The sequence below is a fragment of the Pongo pygmaeus genome, chromosome 16, assembly GCF_028885625.2.
Source record: "Pongo pygmaeus isolate AG05252 chromosome 16, NHGRI_mPonPyg2-v2.0_pri, whole genome shotgun sequence".
NCBI lineage: Eukaryota > Metazoa > Chordata > Mammalia > Primates > Hominidae > Pongo > Pongo pygmaeus.
Window position 1 is genome coordinate 30,809,417 of NC_072389.2, and position 20,847 is coordinate 30,830,263.

The 20,847-nt window shown below is 42.5% G+C and overlaps 1 protein-coding gene and 1 long non-coding RNA gene across 2 annotated transcripts in view; both read right to left on the minus strand.

The window, feature by feature from the left end:
* Positions 1-6,115: 6,115 nt before the first annotated feature.
* Positions 6,116-9,589, minus strand: NPAP1 (nuclear pore associated protein 1). The gene has a single exon (XM_054449957.2). It carries the CDS (start codon positions 9,587-9,589, stop codon positions 6,116-6,118), a length of 3,474 nt encoding a protein of 1,157 aa, XP_054305932.2.
* Positions 9,590-11,972: 2,383 nt separating this feature from the next.
* Positions 11,973-20,847, minus strand: part of LOC134738260 (uncharacterized) — a 100,638-nt gene continuing 91,763 nt past the window's right edge. Inside the window, exons 3-5 of the long non-coding RNA XR_010123913.1 lie at positions 15,911-15,974; positions 15,084-15,119; positions 11,973-12,496 (exon numbers count right to left, since the gene is read on the minus strand). This is a non-coding gene — a long non-coding RNA (uncharacterized LOC134738260). The remainder of the gene's footprint in view (positions 12,497-15,083; positions 15,120-15,910; positions 15,975-20,847) is intronic.

Below are 20,847 nucleotides of genomic sequence, written 5' to 3' on the forward strand. Positions count from 1 at the left end.
GGTCTCTTCACATGGACACAAGTGAAACTTATCTCCTCTATTTTTTCCCCAGAATTCCTCCAGTTTCCTTTTATTTTGAGAATCATCTTACTTTTCTTTTTACAAAGCAAATGCTAGTCTATGTAGTTTGCATGAAGTATACAGTTGCTCTCTATATGCAGTAAAATGATGGTTAATGGTGCCAGGATGTAATATAATAAAGTAAGGATGACAAGTTTTTTTTGTTTTTTTTTTTGTTTGTTTGTTTGTTTTTTTAGATGGAGTCTTGTTCTGTTGCCCAGGCTGGAGTGCAGTGGCTTGATCTTGGCTCACTGCAACCTCCACCTCCCAGGTTCAAGCGATTCTCATGTCTCAGCCTCTGGAGTAGCTGGGATTACAGGTGCATGCCATCACGGCCAGATAATTTTTGTATTTTTAGTAGGGACAGGGTTTCGCCATGTTGGCCAGGCTGGTTTTGAACACCTGACCTCAGGTGATTTGCCCGCTTTGGCCTCCCAAAGTGCTGGGATTACAGGCATGAGACACTGTGCCCAGCCTGATAATCATTTTTAAACAACCAATGTCTGGTGTTAATATTCTCTGCATATAGTACTGAAGCCCAGAACCCCTGTAGCTTTAAGATGGCAAAACATGGCCATTTAGTAATTTGGAGTTAAGACACCCATATAGTACCAATGTTTTTGGTCTGTTGATTGCTTACATCTCACATGTCTTGAACTAATGCCTCCCCTCACCAGAATATTTTTTAAACCATTAGATTGACAATGTAATTACTTGCATAGCAGACATACGCTAGGAAGTCTCAGAGACTTTCCCTGTAGGAATGCTTCATTCCCAAGAGAATGTGCTCCTCTCAACACTGTCATGTTCTCATTAGGGCCCTCCACATTGCATGCCCTAAATAAATCGTATTCTGCCTGTTGGAGTCCTGATTTATTCCTGTGTTCTCCTTGCTTTTGTATCCTGGTGGTTTCAGTTAAGGAAACCTCCGTTTAACCCAGCCTGAGGAATCTCATTTTCACTAGCCAGTTAAAAAGTTGACCTAGTTTGCTTTTGGAACCACTTACTTCAATGCACCACCCAACTGACCCTTCTTTCTTTGCCCATAAACTTTCATTTGTCCCCCATCCTATGAAACCTACTTCCAACAAAGTCTCTGATATCAGTCATTCACAGCTTAGTATGCATTTAAAGCAAAGGTACTATTTAGCTAAGACAGACAATTTTTTAGCAGAGATTTTGTTTGGCTTCTTTTTTTCTGGTCCCTCCCATGCCCCATTTCATGCATTGGATAAATCCAGGATCTAGATCATGGCTGTAAAACTTAGCAAATGTTTGATTTTATGAGCCTCAATTTTCCTATCTGGAAGGCACATCTGATGATGATACTCCTGTCCTGGGACTTCTGAGACAGCCATTCCCAGCTCTGCCTCAGGTGAATGAACTGCTGTTTGGGAAGCCCTCATTGCATCACATAATCCTGAGATTACAGCAGTGACTGGTTCAGGGGCGGCCTGGACAGGGTTCTCACAGTTGGGGGCAGTTTCTAGACCTCTAACATGAAGATATTTAGAGCAAGAAAGACATGCATCCATGAGTTGGAAATTCTCAAATTTTCCACAGGCCATTTTCTAGTTCATGAGACACAGATGTAAGGAAAATACTCTGCTTATTACTAGTTAGGGCTTTGGAACCACATCCTATACAAATTTTTTTATCTTATGAGATGAATGAGGACTTTGGTGAGCTCTCATGTAAGGCCTGAAGCAATGTTTCGAAGAACAGGAAACATGGACTGTCTGCATCATACCTCCCTAGAGTGCTGCCTGAAATCCAGATTCCTGGCTCTACCATAGATTCAAATTAGGATAATGCAGCCAGAATCAGACATTTTAAAAAAATTATTGATTAGTGAGCATTTCTGGGCTAAACTAAAAGCAGTTTGGGTGGGTCCTTTAGGCCTCTTTCTTCTGAGACCATGTCCTTATGTTTGAAATGCTTGTTCCTCGGTGTCGTAAAGAAATAGCACTCAAACATAAATTTATTTAGTAAGGCCATTTTTACTTCCTGCAGAAAGGGTACACTCGCCAGCAGTTTTGCCACAAGAGTACACTGAACAAAGGAGACAGGGTCATTTATAACCTGACGCATCCACCCTACTGCTGTGTCCGGTTTCCATTGGCTGGAACAGAACCTCACATTCTGTATTTGTCCCGATTGCCTAGCAACTTAGAACTTTTAAAAGAGGCAAAGGTAGAGGAGAACAAAGGAAGGAGAAAGTAACTTGTGGAATGCTGAGAAAGGTAAAAACACTTTTAAATAAGGAAGAGGAACAGGCTATGACCTAATGCTTGGACCAGTATAAGCATGCCAGGGCAAATATTTAGGCTAAATTGTGGGAGCTAAGAACATAAAGTACATTCATTTCTTTCTTACGACTAGCAGATATTTAAGAATGTTAGCACAGGTCTGTGAATAGATTTTGCTTCTAAAAGAAGTTACTATTTATTTCTAATTAGATGGGGAGGAAAGTCTTTGAAGAGGAATCTTTACTTTACTTTTTACACTTACTTTGGTCTTACCACTCCCAAACCAGTGGAGGAGGCTCAAGGTTTCTGGAAAAGGAAGGGATTCAGGCAAGTAAACAATACTATTTGAAAATTTTAGAAAACCAAAAACATTTTTTTTAATGGGAAAAGAGTTCAAGGAGAAAAAAAGGAAGGCACTTCAAGTTTTAGGAAAAACAATGACATCTGTAAGATAACATAATAGTTGAAGTAAAAAGCAAACTCAGAACTATGGGAGTAACATCGAAGTAGCTAAAAACTATCTCTGGAGGAGGGAACTGTGGTAGGAAGTTTGAATTTCAGTATTATTCAAATTGATATTATGTTCGCTTTTTATTTTAATAAAAATAAAAGAATATTTAGAAATAGTTTCAGTTGTGTAAGTGCATCAAAACATGAAAACAAAAATTATCTTTGTATCTCTCACACATTTATTCAAAGTTTGTCTTACCAGGATCATAATATTTAGCTTGAGGCCTTTTAAAAAATGTCAAGAAGTATGAATTTTAAAAATTTGTCCCTGGTAATACTGCAAGGTTATAGGGCTATTAGAAGAAAACTGGATTTCTACTCTGCTTCTGAAAGGCGGTTCTGATTACAAAAGTTAGGTGATTATCTGGCCAGGAAACAGGAGCTTTGATCCTCTGGAACTGTACTAAACAACTTAGAGTGAATGAATCAGGCCCCAGGTGCCAAGAGGAATTCAGTAATTTCTCTGTGATTGTTGTCTTTCAGGCCTAATCTCATAAATGTTTTAGTCTCTGTTATCATATTTTTACATGTGTTTGCCTCATAAAAGTAAGTGCTTTTATGCTAATAAAAAGGGGTTCTTCTGAGAGGCGGAGCATGCAGTGAGCCAAGATTACGCCACTGCACTCCAGCCTGGGAGACAGAGCAAGACTCCATCTCAAAAAAAAAAAGGGTTCTTCTATTCTTCTATTTGAATTGCTTAATAAAGGCAATCAGGGCACCATTGCCTAAGGAACTCAGTCATTGACCATACATATATATGTATATTCTCTATCTATCTATCTATTTATCTCTATCTATCTAGGTATCTAATCTATCATCTATCTATCTCTATCATCTATCTATCTATCTATCTATCTATCTATCTATCTATCGTCTATCTTTATTAGTCAGTTCTGACTGCCAAAAAAAAATGCCACAGACTGGTAGCTTAAACAACATACAATTATTTTCTACAATTCTAAAGGTTGGGAAGTCAAGATAAAGGCAAATTCTGTTTCTTGTGAGGACTCTTTTCCTGGCTTACAGACAGTTACCTTCTTGGTATACCTTCACATGGCAATCAGAGAAAGCACTGGTATTTCTTCTCATAAAGGCACAAATCCCATCATCGGGGTTTCATTTTCGTGACTTCATCTAAATCACCTCCCCAAAGCCCCACCTCTTAATACCATCACACTGGGAGTTAGGCTTCAAAATATGAATCTATCATCTAATCTATCCATCCGTCTATCCACCCCTATGTATAGAACAAATTACAACAAAAGTTTATAAGTCATTTCTCTATATTATTTCATTTTATCCTTTCAAAAATCTTGTGAGATAAACAGGCCATAGTAAAAGTACTGATTTCACTGAGACTCTTGAAGTTTGAGTCAACTTTTATTACACAACTAGTAAAAAGTGGAGGAAGGAATTCCACTCACATCTCCTCTGTCCTTCTTTTCTCTATCCCTCCGTTCCACTAGCTGACTCCATTCCAGCCACATTTCCTTACTAACTGCTCCGTGAGGACACCAGGGATCCTTCCTCTGAACCTCTGCAAGGACCACTCCTATTATCTGGAATGGTCTTTGCTCATATATCTGGCTCAACTGCTTCTCTCTAGGCTTCCTTTATATTTACCTTCCCAGTGAGGCTTGTCCACAGTGTAAACTGAAACCCCTGCTTCTATCTACAATTTCAATCCTCCATGTACTTCTTTATTTTTCATAGCATTCATTACTGGCTAATTTACCAGACAATTTCCATGTTTGTTGCTTCTCTTCTCCCCTTCAACTAGAATGTAGGGTCCACAAAGTCGGGAATTTTGCCCTTCTGTCCATGACTAGAGAGAACTGGCCCAGAGGTAGGGTCAGCCAAGTTAACAGTCAAGCCAGAGGCGGTACAGCTGATGTGATACATACAGGTTTCCTCTACCCTCCACAGTGTAGAAGACCACTAAAGTACAGTGCAGTTCTGACTGGGCTCATCTGCTCCACACTCACCAATAAACACAAACACACACACACACACACACACACACACAATTTCTCTCTCTCTCTCTCTGTGGTTTTGGGCCTCTAGCTTCTGTAGCAAGACAGCAGGTTAAGTTTAACTTGAGGGAACTGAGCCCGTTCTTCCTGGAACAATAAATTGAAAAGTGATTCAATTTATGAGAACTGTACGTGGAGGGAGAGTGCTTATTTCTAAAGACGATTGATAGGAGTAAAAAATGAGTTGGTGGCTCCTATGAAGGCCTTGGCAGGTACAAGCGTCACTAATGGCTGCTTTCCATCACAGGCACAGTTGCTCTGACCAGGACGATCCAAACACAAGTATTTAACTAACAATGCTGGCTCCTCTAGGCTAGGAACGGTGGCTCACACCTGTAATCCTAGCATTTTGGGAGGCTGAGGTGGGTGGATCACCTGAGCTCAGGAGTTTGAGACCAGCCTGGCCAATAAGGTGGAACCCTGTCTCTGCTAAAATTATAAAAAATAGCCAGGTGTGGTGGCATGTGCCTGTAGTCCCAGCTACTCAGGAGGCTGAGACAGGAGAACTGCTTGAACCCAGGCGGCGGAGGTTGCAGTGAGCCAAGATTGTGCTACTGCACTCCAGCCTGGGCTAAGGCTCCATCTCAAAAACAAACAAACAAACCAAAACAAAAACAATGCTGGTTCCTCTAAAGTCAAAAGGAGCACCTTGGTTGGGCAGGTCCATAGAATTTTTACTGAAAGGGAGACTAGAGGTTTCTCCCTACAAATGTCTGGGGCTATCTCCTATTGCACCACCTGCATTTAGCCAGGTGGGCCTCAGGTGCTTTGTGTGAATGGGGGACCAAAAGTACAACCAGTCACAGCCGTTGTGTTGCTGTCCCTCACTGCATGGTTTGTGCTTTGTCCAGGTGGGCCCCAGGTGCTTTGCTGATACATGGGCACATGAGGGCCTACTATCAAATGAATGTTGACACTCCTGGAAGAGGTACCATCTGTGTTTTGTCCAGGTGGGCCCTAGGTACTTTGCTGGTAGGTGGATACACAAGGGCCTCTAATTAAAGGTATGTTGGCATTCATGCAGATGCACCACCTGTGTTTTGTCCAGGTGGGCCCCATGTGTACTGATGGAGAAAGGGAGCACAAGTGCCTCCAACCACAGGGATGTTGTTGTCCCCTCCTGGTGCACAACCTGAGTTCTGGAGAGATACATGGCAGGTGCTTGGCATGAAGATGAAACTAGAAGCATGACCATACAAAGGGATAATGTTGGTATTTACAACCACAACTGATGTGGTGTGATCAGGTGAACCACAGGTCCTCTTATGGAAGTTGGAAACAGACATGTCTCCTAACATATGTTTCTTGGCCATAGTGGTGGGTGCTTGAAGTGTAGAATTTTCTCTCTGTCCATGTGTGCTGCAGGATGCACTGTTGAAAAGCAGGAACACAAGGGCCTCCAACTATGGATTTGGTGCCATCCCCTCCCATACCACTGCATGAATTCTGGGTAGGTGGGTCTAAACCAGGAATGTAGGTGGCAGCAGAAGTATATCCAAATACAGGAATGTTGCTAGCCCCTTGTGGTGCAGCAGCCATGCTGTGGCCAGTTGGGTCCCAGGCTACCCGACCAAATGGGAAAACAGAAGTGGTGCTGGGTGTCCCACTCTGTCCTTGTCCAATGTTGAGTTCTCCTGATGTGGAACTGGGGCCTGGGGCAGACATGCTGAACCCAATGCTCCCACCATCCATAGGGGTTCCAGGTCCCATAATCACTTGTGGGCCTGGAATAGTATTTCCAACCAGTAAGGTACTGTCTCCAGTGCCAGGCATCCCAGTGGCAATTCTAAATCCAGAAGTCTTTGCTGTGCCATTGGGGAAAGCACTTGCGTTGTGACCCTCAGCTGGTTCAGCATTAACAGGTGTGCCCAATGCAGAATATGGTGATGTTAACTCTGCAAAACCTGGTGGAATTATGCTGCCACTCAGTGGCTGGACTGAAGGAGATGGTAAGCCTATAACTGGTGCTGGGGTTGCTGGATTCCCCAGAATAAAAGAACTATCAGACTTCTGCTGCCCATCAGTGGCCCCAAGTGTGGAATGAGAGATGGATCCTGTATTTAAAGGATGGCTGGAAGTTGTGGTTGGTCTCCTGTCTGCCTGTGCAGGAAAACTGGTGGAGACTTGGGCTGAGGCAATGCTGTCACTGTGTAGTGTGTTCCCAGAACCAGGAAGCCCCATATAAAATCGGATGTACTCCTTCCTGGAGACAAAGGTAGACTGCAAGATGACAGTTTTGGAAGGAGGGGTGGTATTCATGTCACTGGTGTCAATGGCAGGCTTGGATAATGATGCTGCAGAGGCATTGCTCACTAAAGTGGAGGTGTCTGGAGGAACCATGATAGGAAGGCTCAGAAAATCATGGGCACTGGGGAGAGAGGTTTTCTGTTGCGGCCCATCAGGGGCCCCAAATTTGGGTTGAGGGGTGGCTCCTGGATTTAAAGGATGGTTGGAAGCTGTAGTTGGTGCCCTGACTGACTGTGCAGGCAAACTGGTGGAGCCTTGGACTGAGGCAGTGTTGCCGCTGGGTCGTGTGTTCCCAGAACCAGGAAGCCCCAGGTAAAATGGGAGGTACTTCTTGGAGACAGAGGCAGACTGCAAGATGACAGCCTTGGAAGGAGGTGTGGTATTCATAGCATTGGTTTCAATGGGAGGTTTGGATGATGATGCTGTAGAGGCACTATTCACTAAAGTGGAGGTGTCTGGAGGAGCAATGATGGGAAGGCTCAGGAAAACACAGGCACTGGGGAGAGAAGCTTTCTGCTGCTGCCCATCAGGAGCCTCAAATTTGGGCTGAGGGGTGGCTTCTTTTCCAAAGAGTTGGTTAAAACTTGAGGTGGTATTGTGGAATATAAATGGAAGTGGGGATGTGTAGACTGATGTCTTTCCCAGGTGCCTCTGCTCTGCACTGCAATGTATTTGGGAATTTGGGAGAGAGCTCACCCTGGAGCTTAGAGAAGATGTGAAAATAACCTGAGACGGGGCAGTAGTATCCATATTAACTACTTCAGGGTCTACCGCAGTCTGTGAGGTTAGGTTGGCAGATGCGTTTGTTGTGATAGTGGAAATGACTGATGTGGAATTCATAGGCTTGCTGGGGATAACTGAGGTCCTGGTGGAAGGGACTGGAAGAAGAGTCAGGAAGGAAAGAGGAGGAGGGGAATCCACACACATAGATATTGGGGACTCCCTTGTGACGGGAGGCTTGAAGAAGGGTGTGGGGCTAGGAGGTGTTGGGGGCTCAGAAGTGAGAGGCGCTGCTCCTACGACTGAATGACAAGAGCCTCCTTTCTCATTAGATTGATCACCCAAAATGAGAGCAAGGTCAGCAGGAAGAGCCAGAGGAGAGTTAGGGATTGTGAATGCTATTTTCTCATCCATTTTTGGTGTGGTGGAAAGTGGAGGGATAGGCAGGATGAGGGGTCCAGTAGCCAGGTCAGCCAAGTCAGGGATGGGCAAAGGAGCTGGGACCTGGGAAGTGGAAGTGTAAGTGTAAGTGGTCAGGGGCAGGGAGTCTGTAGTCTCCACAGGTGGGGAGAAAGAAGGGGCAGGCTGGGTGATGCTGCTGTTTGTCATGGTTTCTGTTTTATCCTCCAAGATTCTGCTATTCCTTTTATACTCAGGGCTCTTCTCCAAGGTGTGTGGGTCTCCCTCAACAGACAAGCAGGGGAGCTTAGCAGGTGGGGGAAGCTCACCTCGATCCCACAGCAATGGCAGTGAAGGGGGCAGCGGCAGCAGCAGTGGAATCGACATTTTCCTTTTGCAGGGCCTGTTGCGGGGAGCTCTGGGAGGAGCAGCACTCCTTGGAGGAATACCGAAAGGCTTCTCATCAGGCATCCTCTTTCCGGACATCAGCGGTATCGGCAAGCCTAGAGAGCTGGGCGGTGGCTCCTCATTCAGCACTTCCGCAGCCAACTTCTGCGGCAGCAGGGAGCAGCCAACAGCTGGCTCAGGGGGCGCTGTTGCATCTGGATCAGGCTTTCCAAGATGCCGGGCACATCCGGCCTGGCTGCGTGTGCTGGGCATGGCAGGGCCTTCCAAGCAGGAGCTCGCTGGAGACGCCTGGGCCTTCTCACTCATGCTGTCTTCTGAGAACTTGCGGTGGACATTTCCCTCCAGAGGCCCAGGGCTGCATATGAAGGAGGCCACGTCTCCCTGGGTGCCCTGGGACCTGGATGTGGACGATGCTTCTCCGCTGCTAAGGGGGGTCCTTTTCTCGTCATCCTCCCCTTCGATCTGCACCGGATCCTCATCCTTCTTTACTCTTCTGGGCCCTTCTTGGGCCCGCACCTCGGTCTCCTCCGGGAGAGTGGCTGGGATGGACTTCCTGGCCTTGACCGCCGGCTCATGTGGTGAAGGCAGCAAGAGAGTGAACGCGCGGCTGGGAGGAGGGATCCTTACGGAACGGGGGTGTCCAAACCTCGGGGGGTTCCGAGCAGGCAGCATGGGTGTCTTCCTGGTGGCCAGCCCCCAACCCACAGCCGGCAGGACCCCCAGAGGGGCGGCCGCAGCCCGAGGGAGAGGACACGGCCTCTTAGGGGCGACGAAGATGCCGGCTGGTGAAGGCCTGCGACGGGCGTTCCGGCGGAACAGGCCACCGAAAGGGCGCGGGGTGGGTGCGGAGTGAGCCCGGCCGGGTGGGGAGGCGTCCCGGGCCAGGGGAGCGGGGGCGCCACGCCCTGGCCCTGGCAGGGGCCGGCGGCACCCGGGTCTAAATTTACTGAGTAAATTGCCCATTTAGAGCTAGCCGTGCCTCCTACCGTAAAACAGGGTCAGCAGTGGACTCAACTCTCCTCAGCCACCGCCTCCTCTGGCGACCAAGCACAAACTGACTGGCTCGACGCCTGCGACGCCTCCGCGAGGTTCCTCACAGAACCAGGGCGCGCCAGCGGGGGCGCAAAAGGCAGGGGTCAGAGGGCAAAGGGCGACGCCCTGTCGGCCCCAGCTGCCCCAGGACCCCAGGAAGCCCCGCTGCTAGTGGCAGGTGTTGCACCGCGTGGCCTCTATGAGGAAACTGCTGGGGCCTGCGGGCCCATCGCCAGAGCTCTTGTCACCTGGGCGCCGGCTCTGCCTGTTCCTTAGCCCTGGCCCGGCGCTGTCGCACGCAGTGGCCCTGTGTCGGCAGTCCTCATTCCCCAGTTCACAGAGGGCACATCTGCTTCAAGTTAAGCACAGGACAACCTATATCCTACCAGCCTCCTCCAGGACCTTGGCAGTGCCTCTGTGCTGCCTGGAGCCAGGCGTGCCTTCTCTGTGGCGCCAGGGTCACCAGCCAGGCCGTGAGGGTTTCCGAGGAGGGGACGTGGTGCCTTGTCCTGACTAGATGCTACGCCCTACCACATCTCTTCCTGGCAGGCAGGGCCTCTTCACTTCTTTTCTTTTCACAAATTTGTTTTAAACAACAGGGCGCGGTGGCTCACACCTTTAATCCCAGTACTTTGGGAGGCCAAGGCGGGTGGATCACCTGAGGTCAGGAGTTCGAGACCAGCCTGACCAACATGGTGAAACCCCATCTGTACTAAAAATACAAAAATTAACTGAGCCTGGTGGCGCGCACTTGTAATCCCAGCTACTAGGGAGGCTGAGGCAGGAGAATCGTTTGAAAGTGGGAGGCGGAGGTTGCAGTGAGCTGAGATCACCTCAGTGCACTCCAGCCTGGGGGACAGAGCGAAACTCTTGTCTCAAAAAAACAAAAACAAAAAACCACAAACAAACAACAGCAAAACTTTTAAGCCTTAGGCTGCTTGCTCCTTGGGTCATTGATATGACAGTGGCCTAGCCAGGCTTCGAACCTGGGCTGTGTGATTCCAGAGCTCGTGCTCTGGCCTGTGTGCCTCCTTGTTATGGACACATCATGTATTCTCATTATTTCCTGTAGTCCTTAGGGTACCTAGCACACAGCACATCTGTATTAAGCACATGCATTCCTAGGGGGAAGCCCTTACTTCACCTCATAAGTTGGTCATGGCAGGCACTGGGCTCCAGTCTCCTCTGAAGACACGGGGCAGCGACCCCCAATAGTCAGCAAAGCAGCATCCCACACAGTTCTTCTAATTGAGCCTTGCAGCCCAGATTTCCTTTTTGGTCTAGTTTGAAGGATCTAAATATGTAAAGATTATAGTCCAGATCCATTTTGGCCTATCCCGAAAGAAATTCACCAGTGGATTAATCCAAATGGATAAGCCAGTTCTCTGGCCTTCTTGGAATATGTTAGAAAGCAAATTCATCATGTATTTGCAAGTTAGTAGTGGAGCAATGTATTCGATTAAAATATGATCAATACAATTTGGTCATTGTCAGCATGCCAGCAAGGCCCACTCTTTACAACACATTACTGTCACCTAAGTATAACTATTCATATTCTTATGCCCAAGGAAGGAGACTTAATATTGGTTGTTAGGACAAAGGAAATATGTGTTACTGTCTTAAGAGCTGGAAGTTTCAGCATGACAAGAAAGATCTGGAAAATCCTACACATGACCTTACCTAGTTTTAATCTTGTTTCTTTGGTTTATTTAACTGGACTGCTTTGCTCTCTTTGGGCTAATGTTGTGTGCCAGACATAAGACATGTGGAAGGTTCAGAACCAAGAATCAGAGATCAGTAAAAATATTTTAATGTATTTTTTAGTTTAAAAATCGATTTAAAATAACATCAAACCTAGTTAACATACTACAAAATCCATTCTATCCCTCTGCTCATATATTTTATAGTACATCAGAGTAAATGTGGGCTTCCATACCCAACAAAGCTTATGTTTCTAGGACACAGTTTTGCTCAGACCCAAATTCTGTTTAAAAAGAGGAGACATATTATAAGTTCTTCCTAACCTCTCAGGGAACAGAGAAATTGCTTAAAATTCTGACATTTAACTGTAATCTCTTGATATCATTTGAGGAGAGTTCAATAAAAAAAAAATCTTGATTTGTTTGAACAAAAAGAACAATCTGGTACAAATTTTGGACAAAGATTTCCTACAAGAACTCTGAAACAAGATCAAATGTCAGGCTTATCTGAAAACAATAAATTACAGCCATTTTCCCCCAAAGAGGAAAAATGCATTAAACAAATAATGAATATTGGGGCTTCAGGACAATAAAAGGAAATTTGGACAAGGGTATTCCAGAAAAATCCATCTCTTTATTTTTCTTGTCAAATGGGAATAGATGCTTTTTTTGAATATAAAATCTTCCTTGTGTTTGTGAGGCAAAATAACATTAGATGGCAAATGATTATTCTGAGATCATCTGACTTGGCAGAAGCAAACATGTTGAGATGAAATTTGTCAAGGCAAAATATTTTCCAAAAATTTAATTTAATAATTATATAAATATTGTGATAGTAGCAACAATTTATAATTGCCAGGTGAGATTACTTGTAATTTAATAATTTTGAAAAGCACCAATCTCCAGTCATATGAAATGAATCTCTGGGTGGCCAGCTTTGTATAGAATTGTGGTAGTGACAGTAAATCATACCTAGCACCCTGTGGCTGAATACTCTCACCAACAATCCACTGTAAGTCATACAGAGTTAATGTGAGGACACACTGAATCCTTTGGACTTTACTGACTCAGGAACCTCATTAAATGAACTTTTTTCCCTAAAATAATTTTGGTCTTCTCTCTCGTGAAGAAAAGTTATCTGAAAAAAGAATGTAGAGGAAAGAGACTTTATTCCAGTGAACTGTTTGCAAACTGTATCCTCTCGTGCAAAACAAAGGTGCATTCCAGAAAACAAAGGGAAGACTTGGGTTTTATAGCAAAAGTTCGCTGTCCAGGTTCCCACATAAGTTTCTTTAGGCAAATGAAGGTTTGAAACTGGCTTAGTTCTGGCCCAGTGCAGTGGCTCACATCCATAATCCCAGCAGTTTGGGAAGCCCGGGCGAGTGGATCACTTGAGATCAGGAGTTTGAGACCAGCCGGGGCAACACGGTGAAACCCTGTCTCTACTAAAACTACAAAAAAAAAAAAAAAAAATTAGCTGGGTGTGGTGGCGCACACCTGTAATCCCAGCTACTTCACTGGGTGAGGCGGCAGAGGTTGCAGTGAGCCAAGATCATGCCACTGCACTCCAGCCTGGGTGACAGAGTGAGACTCTGTCTCAAAAAAAAAAAAAAAAGAGAGAGAAAGAAAGACATTGGCTTAGTTCCAATTGGCCAGTGCAGGTATAAACTCTATAGTCAGCAAATGGCTGCTTGGCTCTATTTTAAATTTAGGCCCAGTTAGCCACACAGGATTCATTTAGAAGAACTGGCTCTTTCATATTCACATTTGTCCACACTCTTCTGCCCTTTACTGTAACCAGGGCTCAGCAAGGACAGACTGACTTTGTGCTGCTCCTTCTTAGAGTAGCCTTTCCTTGGTTGTTTCATCTATTTCCCCTCCAGTTAACTTTTTGCTTTTCAGAAATGTATCAACACCTTTCTGTGGTTGATGACTTCCACAATCTCTGGGCTTTCGTTGGTCTACTAAATTTTGGTATTTGTATACTTATATTTAAGTACAATTTCAGGAGGAACACAAAGTAAATATGTGTTCCTGGTCTGTCACCTTGAACTGAAAGTTCCTGTTCATTCTAGAGGCCAACCCTCCCATAGGAGAAAACTACCCTTAGTGTTAACAGATGTAGCATTCAAGACTTTAACTTTTCTTGAGGAATCAATCACTAAGGATTTAGGATATGGTAATTTCTGTATGGGGAAGTAGTGTACCTATCCCATGGAATTGATTGGAAGATTAACTTACATAATATAGAAATGCTTTGTAAATTTTTAATTTCTGTGAAAATGCTTTTTTTGTTGCTATAGAAATTTTATTTATGATTTTTGTTATGTAAGACAGTGTTTTTTGGTTAACTGTTTTGAAAACCAAACTGCATTTTTCATTAGCTCAATGGAAATGAATGGCATTGTTTTTGAGGGTGGGGATGAAGCCATAGATGTTTCTCGATATCTATTACTTCACAATATTTTCAGCAACTAATTTACTCATGTATTCCTCTTTCCAATTTTATTGAAAACCTACTTCCTCAAGAAAAGTCAGATGCTTTATTTCAGGTTTTGGCAAACATTTTCTAGGTTTTAAATATTTAAGGCTTTGTGGGCCAAATGCAGTTTCTGTAGCTCTTCTTCCTCCTCCTGTTTTACCTCCTCCCTTTTATTCTTCAGGAACTCTTTTAAAATGTAATCATCATTATTTGCTCACAGGGCATACAAAATGATCTGTGGGTCATTTTTTGCTAACCCCTGATCTATGTCTTTACTGAGTAGAAGGCACATCTTTGAGTAAATCACTTGTTTGAATCAACCAATTTTTCTTTTTTTTTTTTTTTTTTTTTTTTTGAGACGGAGTCTTGCTCTGTCGTCCAGGCTAGAGTGCAGTCCAGGCTAGAGTGCAGTGGCGCGATCTTGGCTTACTACAGCCTTCAACTCCTGGGTTCAAGCGATTCTCCTGCCTCAGCCTCCCAAGTAGCTGGGATTACAGGCACCTGCCACCATGCCTGGCTAATTTTTGTATTTTTAGTAGAGACGGGGTTTCACCATCTTGGCCAGGCTGGTTCCAACTCCTGACCTCATGATCCACCCACCTTGGCCTCCCAAAGTGCTGGGATTACAGGTGTGAGCCAACACGCCCAGCCTGGTCTCCCCAGTCTTGTCCTTAATTTCCTACAATCTCTAATCAAAATGATATCCAAGAGAGATCCTGTTGAAACATAAGTCAGATAATATCACCCAAGCCTCTTCAATGGCTTACTCAAAGCAAAAGCCAAAGTCCTCAAAATGCCTCCAAAACCCTAGCAATCTGAGCTCTCCATTTCCTTTCTGACTTCATTTCTTTCTCTCCACTCTGATCCCTCTCTCCCCTACGCAGTGACATCATCCTTTCTGTTATCTGAATACTGTATGAACACTTTTGCCCATGGCTGTCCCAACTAACTGTTTTCTTTACCATTTCTTTTCTAACACTCATTTTCCAGACATACACATTGTTGTTTCCTAGAATCCCATTATGTTTCTTCTTAAATTTCACCTTCCACATAATTTTACATTGCAACCCCCTCACCAACTGACACTCTTCATCTCCCTTCCCTGCATTGTATTTCTTTCTAGGACATACCTGATATACTATTTATTTAAATTTAATTTACATGTGTATACTTATGTTTATATATCTGCTTATTCATTTGTTTATTCCCCCCCCCCACCAAAATAGAAGGTAGGAATATTTACCTTTTCTTTTTCGCTGCTAATATTCCTTGAATATACCTGTAAACCAGTACGTGACATTTGGTAGGGTATCAGTAATTTTCTTGAATGAATAAGGGTGTGGGTGGATTAGTGAATTAATCCCCAGGGTTTCTGAATTGAAGATTTGTGTGAAGAGGAAGGCAGCATGGTTGGGACAGGGTACTGTGACAAGCAGTATTTGGAGTTCTCTGATGTGGATCTTAATATATAGATTTTTGTTCATTTAAATAATTTTAACAGGGTAGTTGGGAACTAGTTTAGGGAGACACATCACAAAATTTTTGTAGTGGATTCTGTAGGGTTCTTTTAAAGTATGTATAAGTATTAAAATATATGCATGTGTATACACCTCTATTAATTTATGGAATGCTTTACAAAAGCCCTTTGAAGTAGCAAGTATCAGTATTCTTCATTTACAGATGAGCTTAACTTGCTCAAGGTTGTATCATAATTTAGTTATAAATGTAAAATTAAACTGTGAGTTTTTGAGCAGATCCTACCTAGAAAGCTGTGACTTATTAATAAGATCCTGGCAACCCACAGAGATTTATTCAGCTTCCAACAATGTACAAACTACAGACTCAGTTATGGGTCGTTCATTTTAATAAAGGGAAAAAGATTTATCCAGCACAAAACATAGGGAATATTAAATGTTATTCTCTATTAAGATAAGTAATGGGAATAGTAGGCTCCAGTCTTTCTAAAATAGCTTGAGACCATCATATCTGCATTATGGCCATGGGGATGTTCAGCCAGGCTGCCCTTCTCTGTCACTCAGAAGAATTCCCATATTATATAATTATACTTACTGAAACAGATAAGGGACATTGGGCAATTAAGAATTCTTCGGCTTGATTTTTCCAGAAGGCTTGCCTGTAAAATGAAGATAGTTGATCTGAACACATTCAGGTATGTAGAGGTTGTTAGGATCTTAATTTTGGCAGTGAATAAAGTGAGCTTATTTTATCTCTGCAGCCTCCCATATACCTATGTCCAACCTCTGTTTTGTGTTTGGAAATAACCAAGTATAAATTAAAAATCAAGGTAACTAAAACAAATTATTTATTGATGTATATAAGCATGCAGAACTAAATGTGATCTAGTTCAAATATTTATTTAGTGTTGTATGATGGGGAGGAGCCTTCAAGATATCAGAAAATGAAATTTAACTATCCTGTTGTAAAATACAGTACACACACACATTGAATTACCAGTTCTGCTCACCTATAGAATCATCTTCAGATACTACACATTCCTATGTACCTGGTATGTATCATTTAGCTTTCACAATTTTTCAGATGCTTCTTAATACTCAGTATTACAATTTCAATCTTGCCAGGACCTGCACCAGTTATGTAGAAGATAAGAATTTTATTTTCTGTTTATTTATCTGTGTTCAGAACCCAATGAAAGAACAATAAAGTGGGATTGAGGATATCTAGGTTCTTGTTCCAGATCAAAAAATAATTGTGTCCCCTTGAGAAAGTCATAGTCATTTTGGGGTCCCTTTACTTCTCTTTGTTTTGACAGAGTCCTACTTGACTCAAAAAATACTTGATTCTTCGTAGTAGTTGTTTATATGTCATTGGTATTGTAGTAGTTGTTTATATGTCATTGGTATTCTAAAACAAATAAAGACAATTACATATGAAGCTGTGTAGCATCTCTTTATGTCTTTAGAGCTTCCTCCATTTTATAGAAGATAAAATGGCAGAGATAGAGCAGAAGTGGATGGTTTGACTGGGGATCCAAAATAGATGGAACTAAAACATATTTCCTTCATTTCTTGAGCTCACTTAGCTAACACATAGCCTGTTGTATATTAAATTGCATTTTAAAGGTGGGCTATTCTTACAGGTCTTCCAACAAATAGCAGAACATATTGAAATTCTTAAAAGATCACCTAACCTTGTGAGATTTACAGTTGTATTTTCATGTAAAGCAAGTTGTATAAATGCCAAGTAATCACCTGAACTTCTGGATACTTCTCAGAACTAAAGTTCTGAACCTCTTGAGGTTTGCTTCTTGCTATCTGAAGTTTATACCAGATAGCAAGGAGCAAACCAAGGAGAAAATAGAAAATTTCTATTTCAAAATAGAAAAGTGGTTAACTGGATTTTAATACCAAATAAGCATTTATATATTTACTTATGATACATGAATTTATTGTACCTCTTAATCACTTTATCTGTGGGAAATGCAAAACTATTTGATACATAGGCTGCTTGATTTATCTATTTTCCCGAAAAGACTGTGATTTTCTGAGGAGGAATTATATTTCACTATCATCTATAACCAGAACCTAACACAATGTCTAGGAAACAGTCAGTAAATATACAATAGATTAATTAGCAGATAGACATGACTTTTCTTCCAGAGGAACACATTCTTAAGAAAGTACCAAGACATGAACAAATAGAAAAAATTATTTCTAGTTACAAAGTGGCAACTGACATATAAATGATACAAACGAGAAATACTATACTAATTCAAAGGAGGCATAAAAGCTCTTATGGGATTTTCATAAGATAAGCCATTTGAATAAGGGAGAGATGGCTTGTGAGTTAATCAGGGGAGAAGTCACAGAAAACCTAGCTTTTGGCCTAAGCTTGAGTTTAAATCAAAATTGTAATGTGATTATATTACAGGTGAAGGTAATGGGATAAACTCACTACCCTAAGACTTGCAGAGCTTAAGATGGTTGTCCAAGATCCAAAAATGAATACCTTGTGGACCGGAATTCCAGTGAAGTCCTGATGAACTCTAAACTCCAAGATTTTTCTGTGTTATTACTTTGCCTTTAACAATAATTTTTTGGTGGTATGGTAGAAACTGGCTTTAGAATGTGGGTGAAAAATAATGGCATTGAAGAATGAATGGTCTTTGTCCTATTATCAATGAATGTGAAGAACACATTAAAAGGTTCAATGAAAGGACTAATCAACAAGAGTGACATTAACAAAATGTCAGAATAGGAAGCTCCAAGCTCTGGAAACACCAAAAACACCAAAGAAAGAAACAGAAACTGGCTCTACTAACCTTATAGAAACTCTGGAAAATAGTCAAAGTTTTTAGCAAACAAACACATTCTGAATCAGGAAAAAGCCACCTTCAAATGGTAACAAATGTTGTGTTACTTTCACCTGGCTTTGCCCAAATTCCCATCTCCCTTCTCGTGTATCATGGTCTTGGCCTGGGAGAGATGACAGCCCAGTTACCAGTCCCCTCACCCCAATCTGCAGAAGAGAACATTTTATTTGCAATGTTCTAACCTCTCTGGGTGCTGCTTGAAGGATGGATTTCTATTTCTCCTAACTCAGATTTCAGGTGGAAAAAATGTCAGCTTTCTGCTTGTCAAAGCTACAGGGAGACTACAGACCTGATGCCTGGGATAAAGATTACAGGTGGAAATATACAATAGACCATCTTTAAGACCCAGAGGGGAATCAAGGGTGAGACTTTTTGGAAAATTAAGACATTCATGGAAGCCATGTATATGGGAGAGTTAAGAAGGCCACTTTCAGGCCCAGGAAAGATGCATACTCAGAAAAGACCTAAGAAGACCTTAAATTTTCATATATGGATGTCGCTAGGCTCAGAGGAAGTCCTGCTAATGGGTGAAGGACTGCCCTGCACAGAGCCAGTCTGCAAAAATAGATGTGTCTAGTTTTCAAATGTCCAGTTTTCTTTTTCTTTCTTTTTTTTTTTTTGAGACAGACTCTCAGTCTGTCTCCCAGGCTGGAGTGCAGTGGTGCGATCTCGGCTCACTGCAACCTCTGCCTCCTGGGTTTAAGCAATTCTCCACCTCAGCCTCCAAGTAGCTGGGATTGCAGGCACCCGCCACCAAGCCCGACTAATTCTTTTTGTATTTTTTAGTAGAGACAGAGTTTCACCTTGTGGGCCAGGCTGGTCTTGAACTCCTGACCTCAGGTGATCCACCCACCTCGGCCTCCCAAAGTGCCGGGATTATAGGCATGAGCCACCGTGCCCAGCCAAATGTCCAATTTTCAACTATGACATACCACAAAGCACATAAAGAAACAGAAAAATATGACCTAATTAAAGGAACAAAATTAACTGACTGAAACCATTCCTGAGGAGTCCAGAAAAAAAGGATGAAGTAAGTGAACAGAGCTTAAGGTAAATGTGGGACACCATCAAAGGGACCTATATGCATTATGAGAGTTCAGGAAGGCAAAGAAAGAGAACAAAGGCCAAAGGGAATATTTAAAGAAATAATGCCTAAAAACGTCCAAATTTGATGAAAGATGTGAATCTATAAATCCAGTAAGCTCAATGAACTCCAAGACATATCCAATGACACTTACACACAAACACATTATTACCAAACTGTTGAAAGACAAAAAACAAAGAGAGACTCTTGAAAGCAGCGACAAAGAAGCAACTCCTCATGCAATAGGTCATTGTCAGTAAGATTATCAACCAGCTTATCAGACAGCAACTTTGGAATCCAGAGTCGGTAGGATGATATATTTAAAATGTTAAAAGGAAAAAAAAAAACTGTCAACTGAGAATTCTATACCTACCACAAATGTCCACCATGATGAGGAGAAAACTAAGACATTTTCAGACAAGTAAAAGCTAAAGGATTCATTATCACTAGATCTTCTTTAGAAGAAATGGTAAAGGCAGTCTTTCAGATTGAAATGGAAGGATGCTATACAGTAACTCAAAGCCAGCTTTTCTCAGACTCTTCTAAAAAGTTGAAGAGGGAGGAAATAACTTTCTAGCTTATCCTGTGAGGCCAGCATTACCCTGATGCTGAAGCCAGACAAATATAATATGGGAAAAAGAAAAATACAGGTCAATATCTCCTATGAAGATTGATGTACAAATAAAAAAATTCAACAAAATATGAACAAAGTGAATTCAGCCACATATTAGAAGGATTATGCCCTATGATTAGGTGTCATATTTCCGTGGCTAGCTGCATTTTAGGATGTCAAATAGAAGTGTGATTTTCACATTGGATTTGATTGAATTAATTCATTTTCTCATCCATTTCAGAAAGTTCAGGGACTTAAATCTAGGTTGCTCACCAGCAGTCCAAGGAGGCTACCAAAATGAGTAGCCACATGAAATGAGAACAGTGATATCCTGGTAAACTTCTGATCCTTTTTTTCTGAAGGAGATAGCCATACGTCATTGGCTACAGGCTTAAAGGCATAGTTCAATTAATTAAAAGAGTCAAAAGCAGGGGATTGTTAGTTTTAAAAATTTTATTTTCATTTTTAATGTTGCTTCCTTGTAAAGGGAGTTTGACTAGTATACTTTTTGACCTCTAATTCTGGGTAGATGAAATGGCCTGACTAGAAAGTTGGAATGAAGAATTGACCATGCTTTGTTCTGCTCTTATTTTCTTCATCTTGGGAGTAAGTCTTCCTGTAGAGACAAAAGTCTCTGCTCCTCCATGCTACATAAGCATGTGTCTTTTATGGGCATGCCTCTCTCCCATGGGCCTGTCTAGAAGCAACTGGCTGCAACAGAGTGGGCAAGTCTGTATAATTCTGGAGTTCAGCTAGCAGACTCATTTGTCTGTCTCATTAAACCATGTTTTCCAACATGGGCTCTATCAATGACAAGGTGACAATCAGGGCTGGCTAGAATGGGTAAAGCCTAGGGAAAATGAAAATTCAGGGTGCCTTGTTCAAAATATAAGGAAAAAATGCTGTTAAAGGCATTTTCACTGAGTTGAATAGCATTTCTGCAAATTAATGTTCACCTG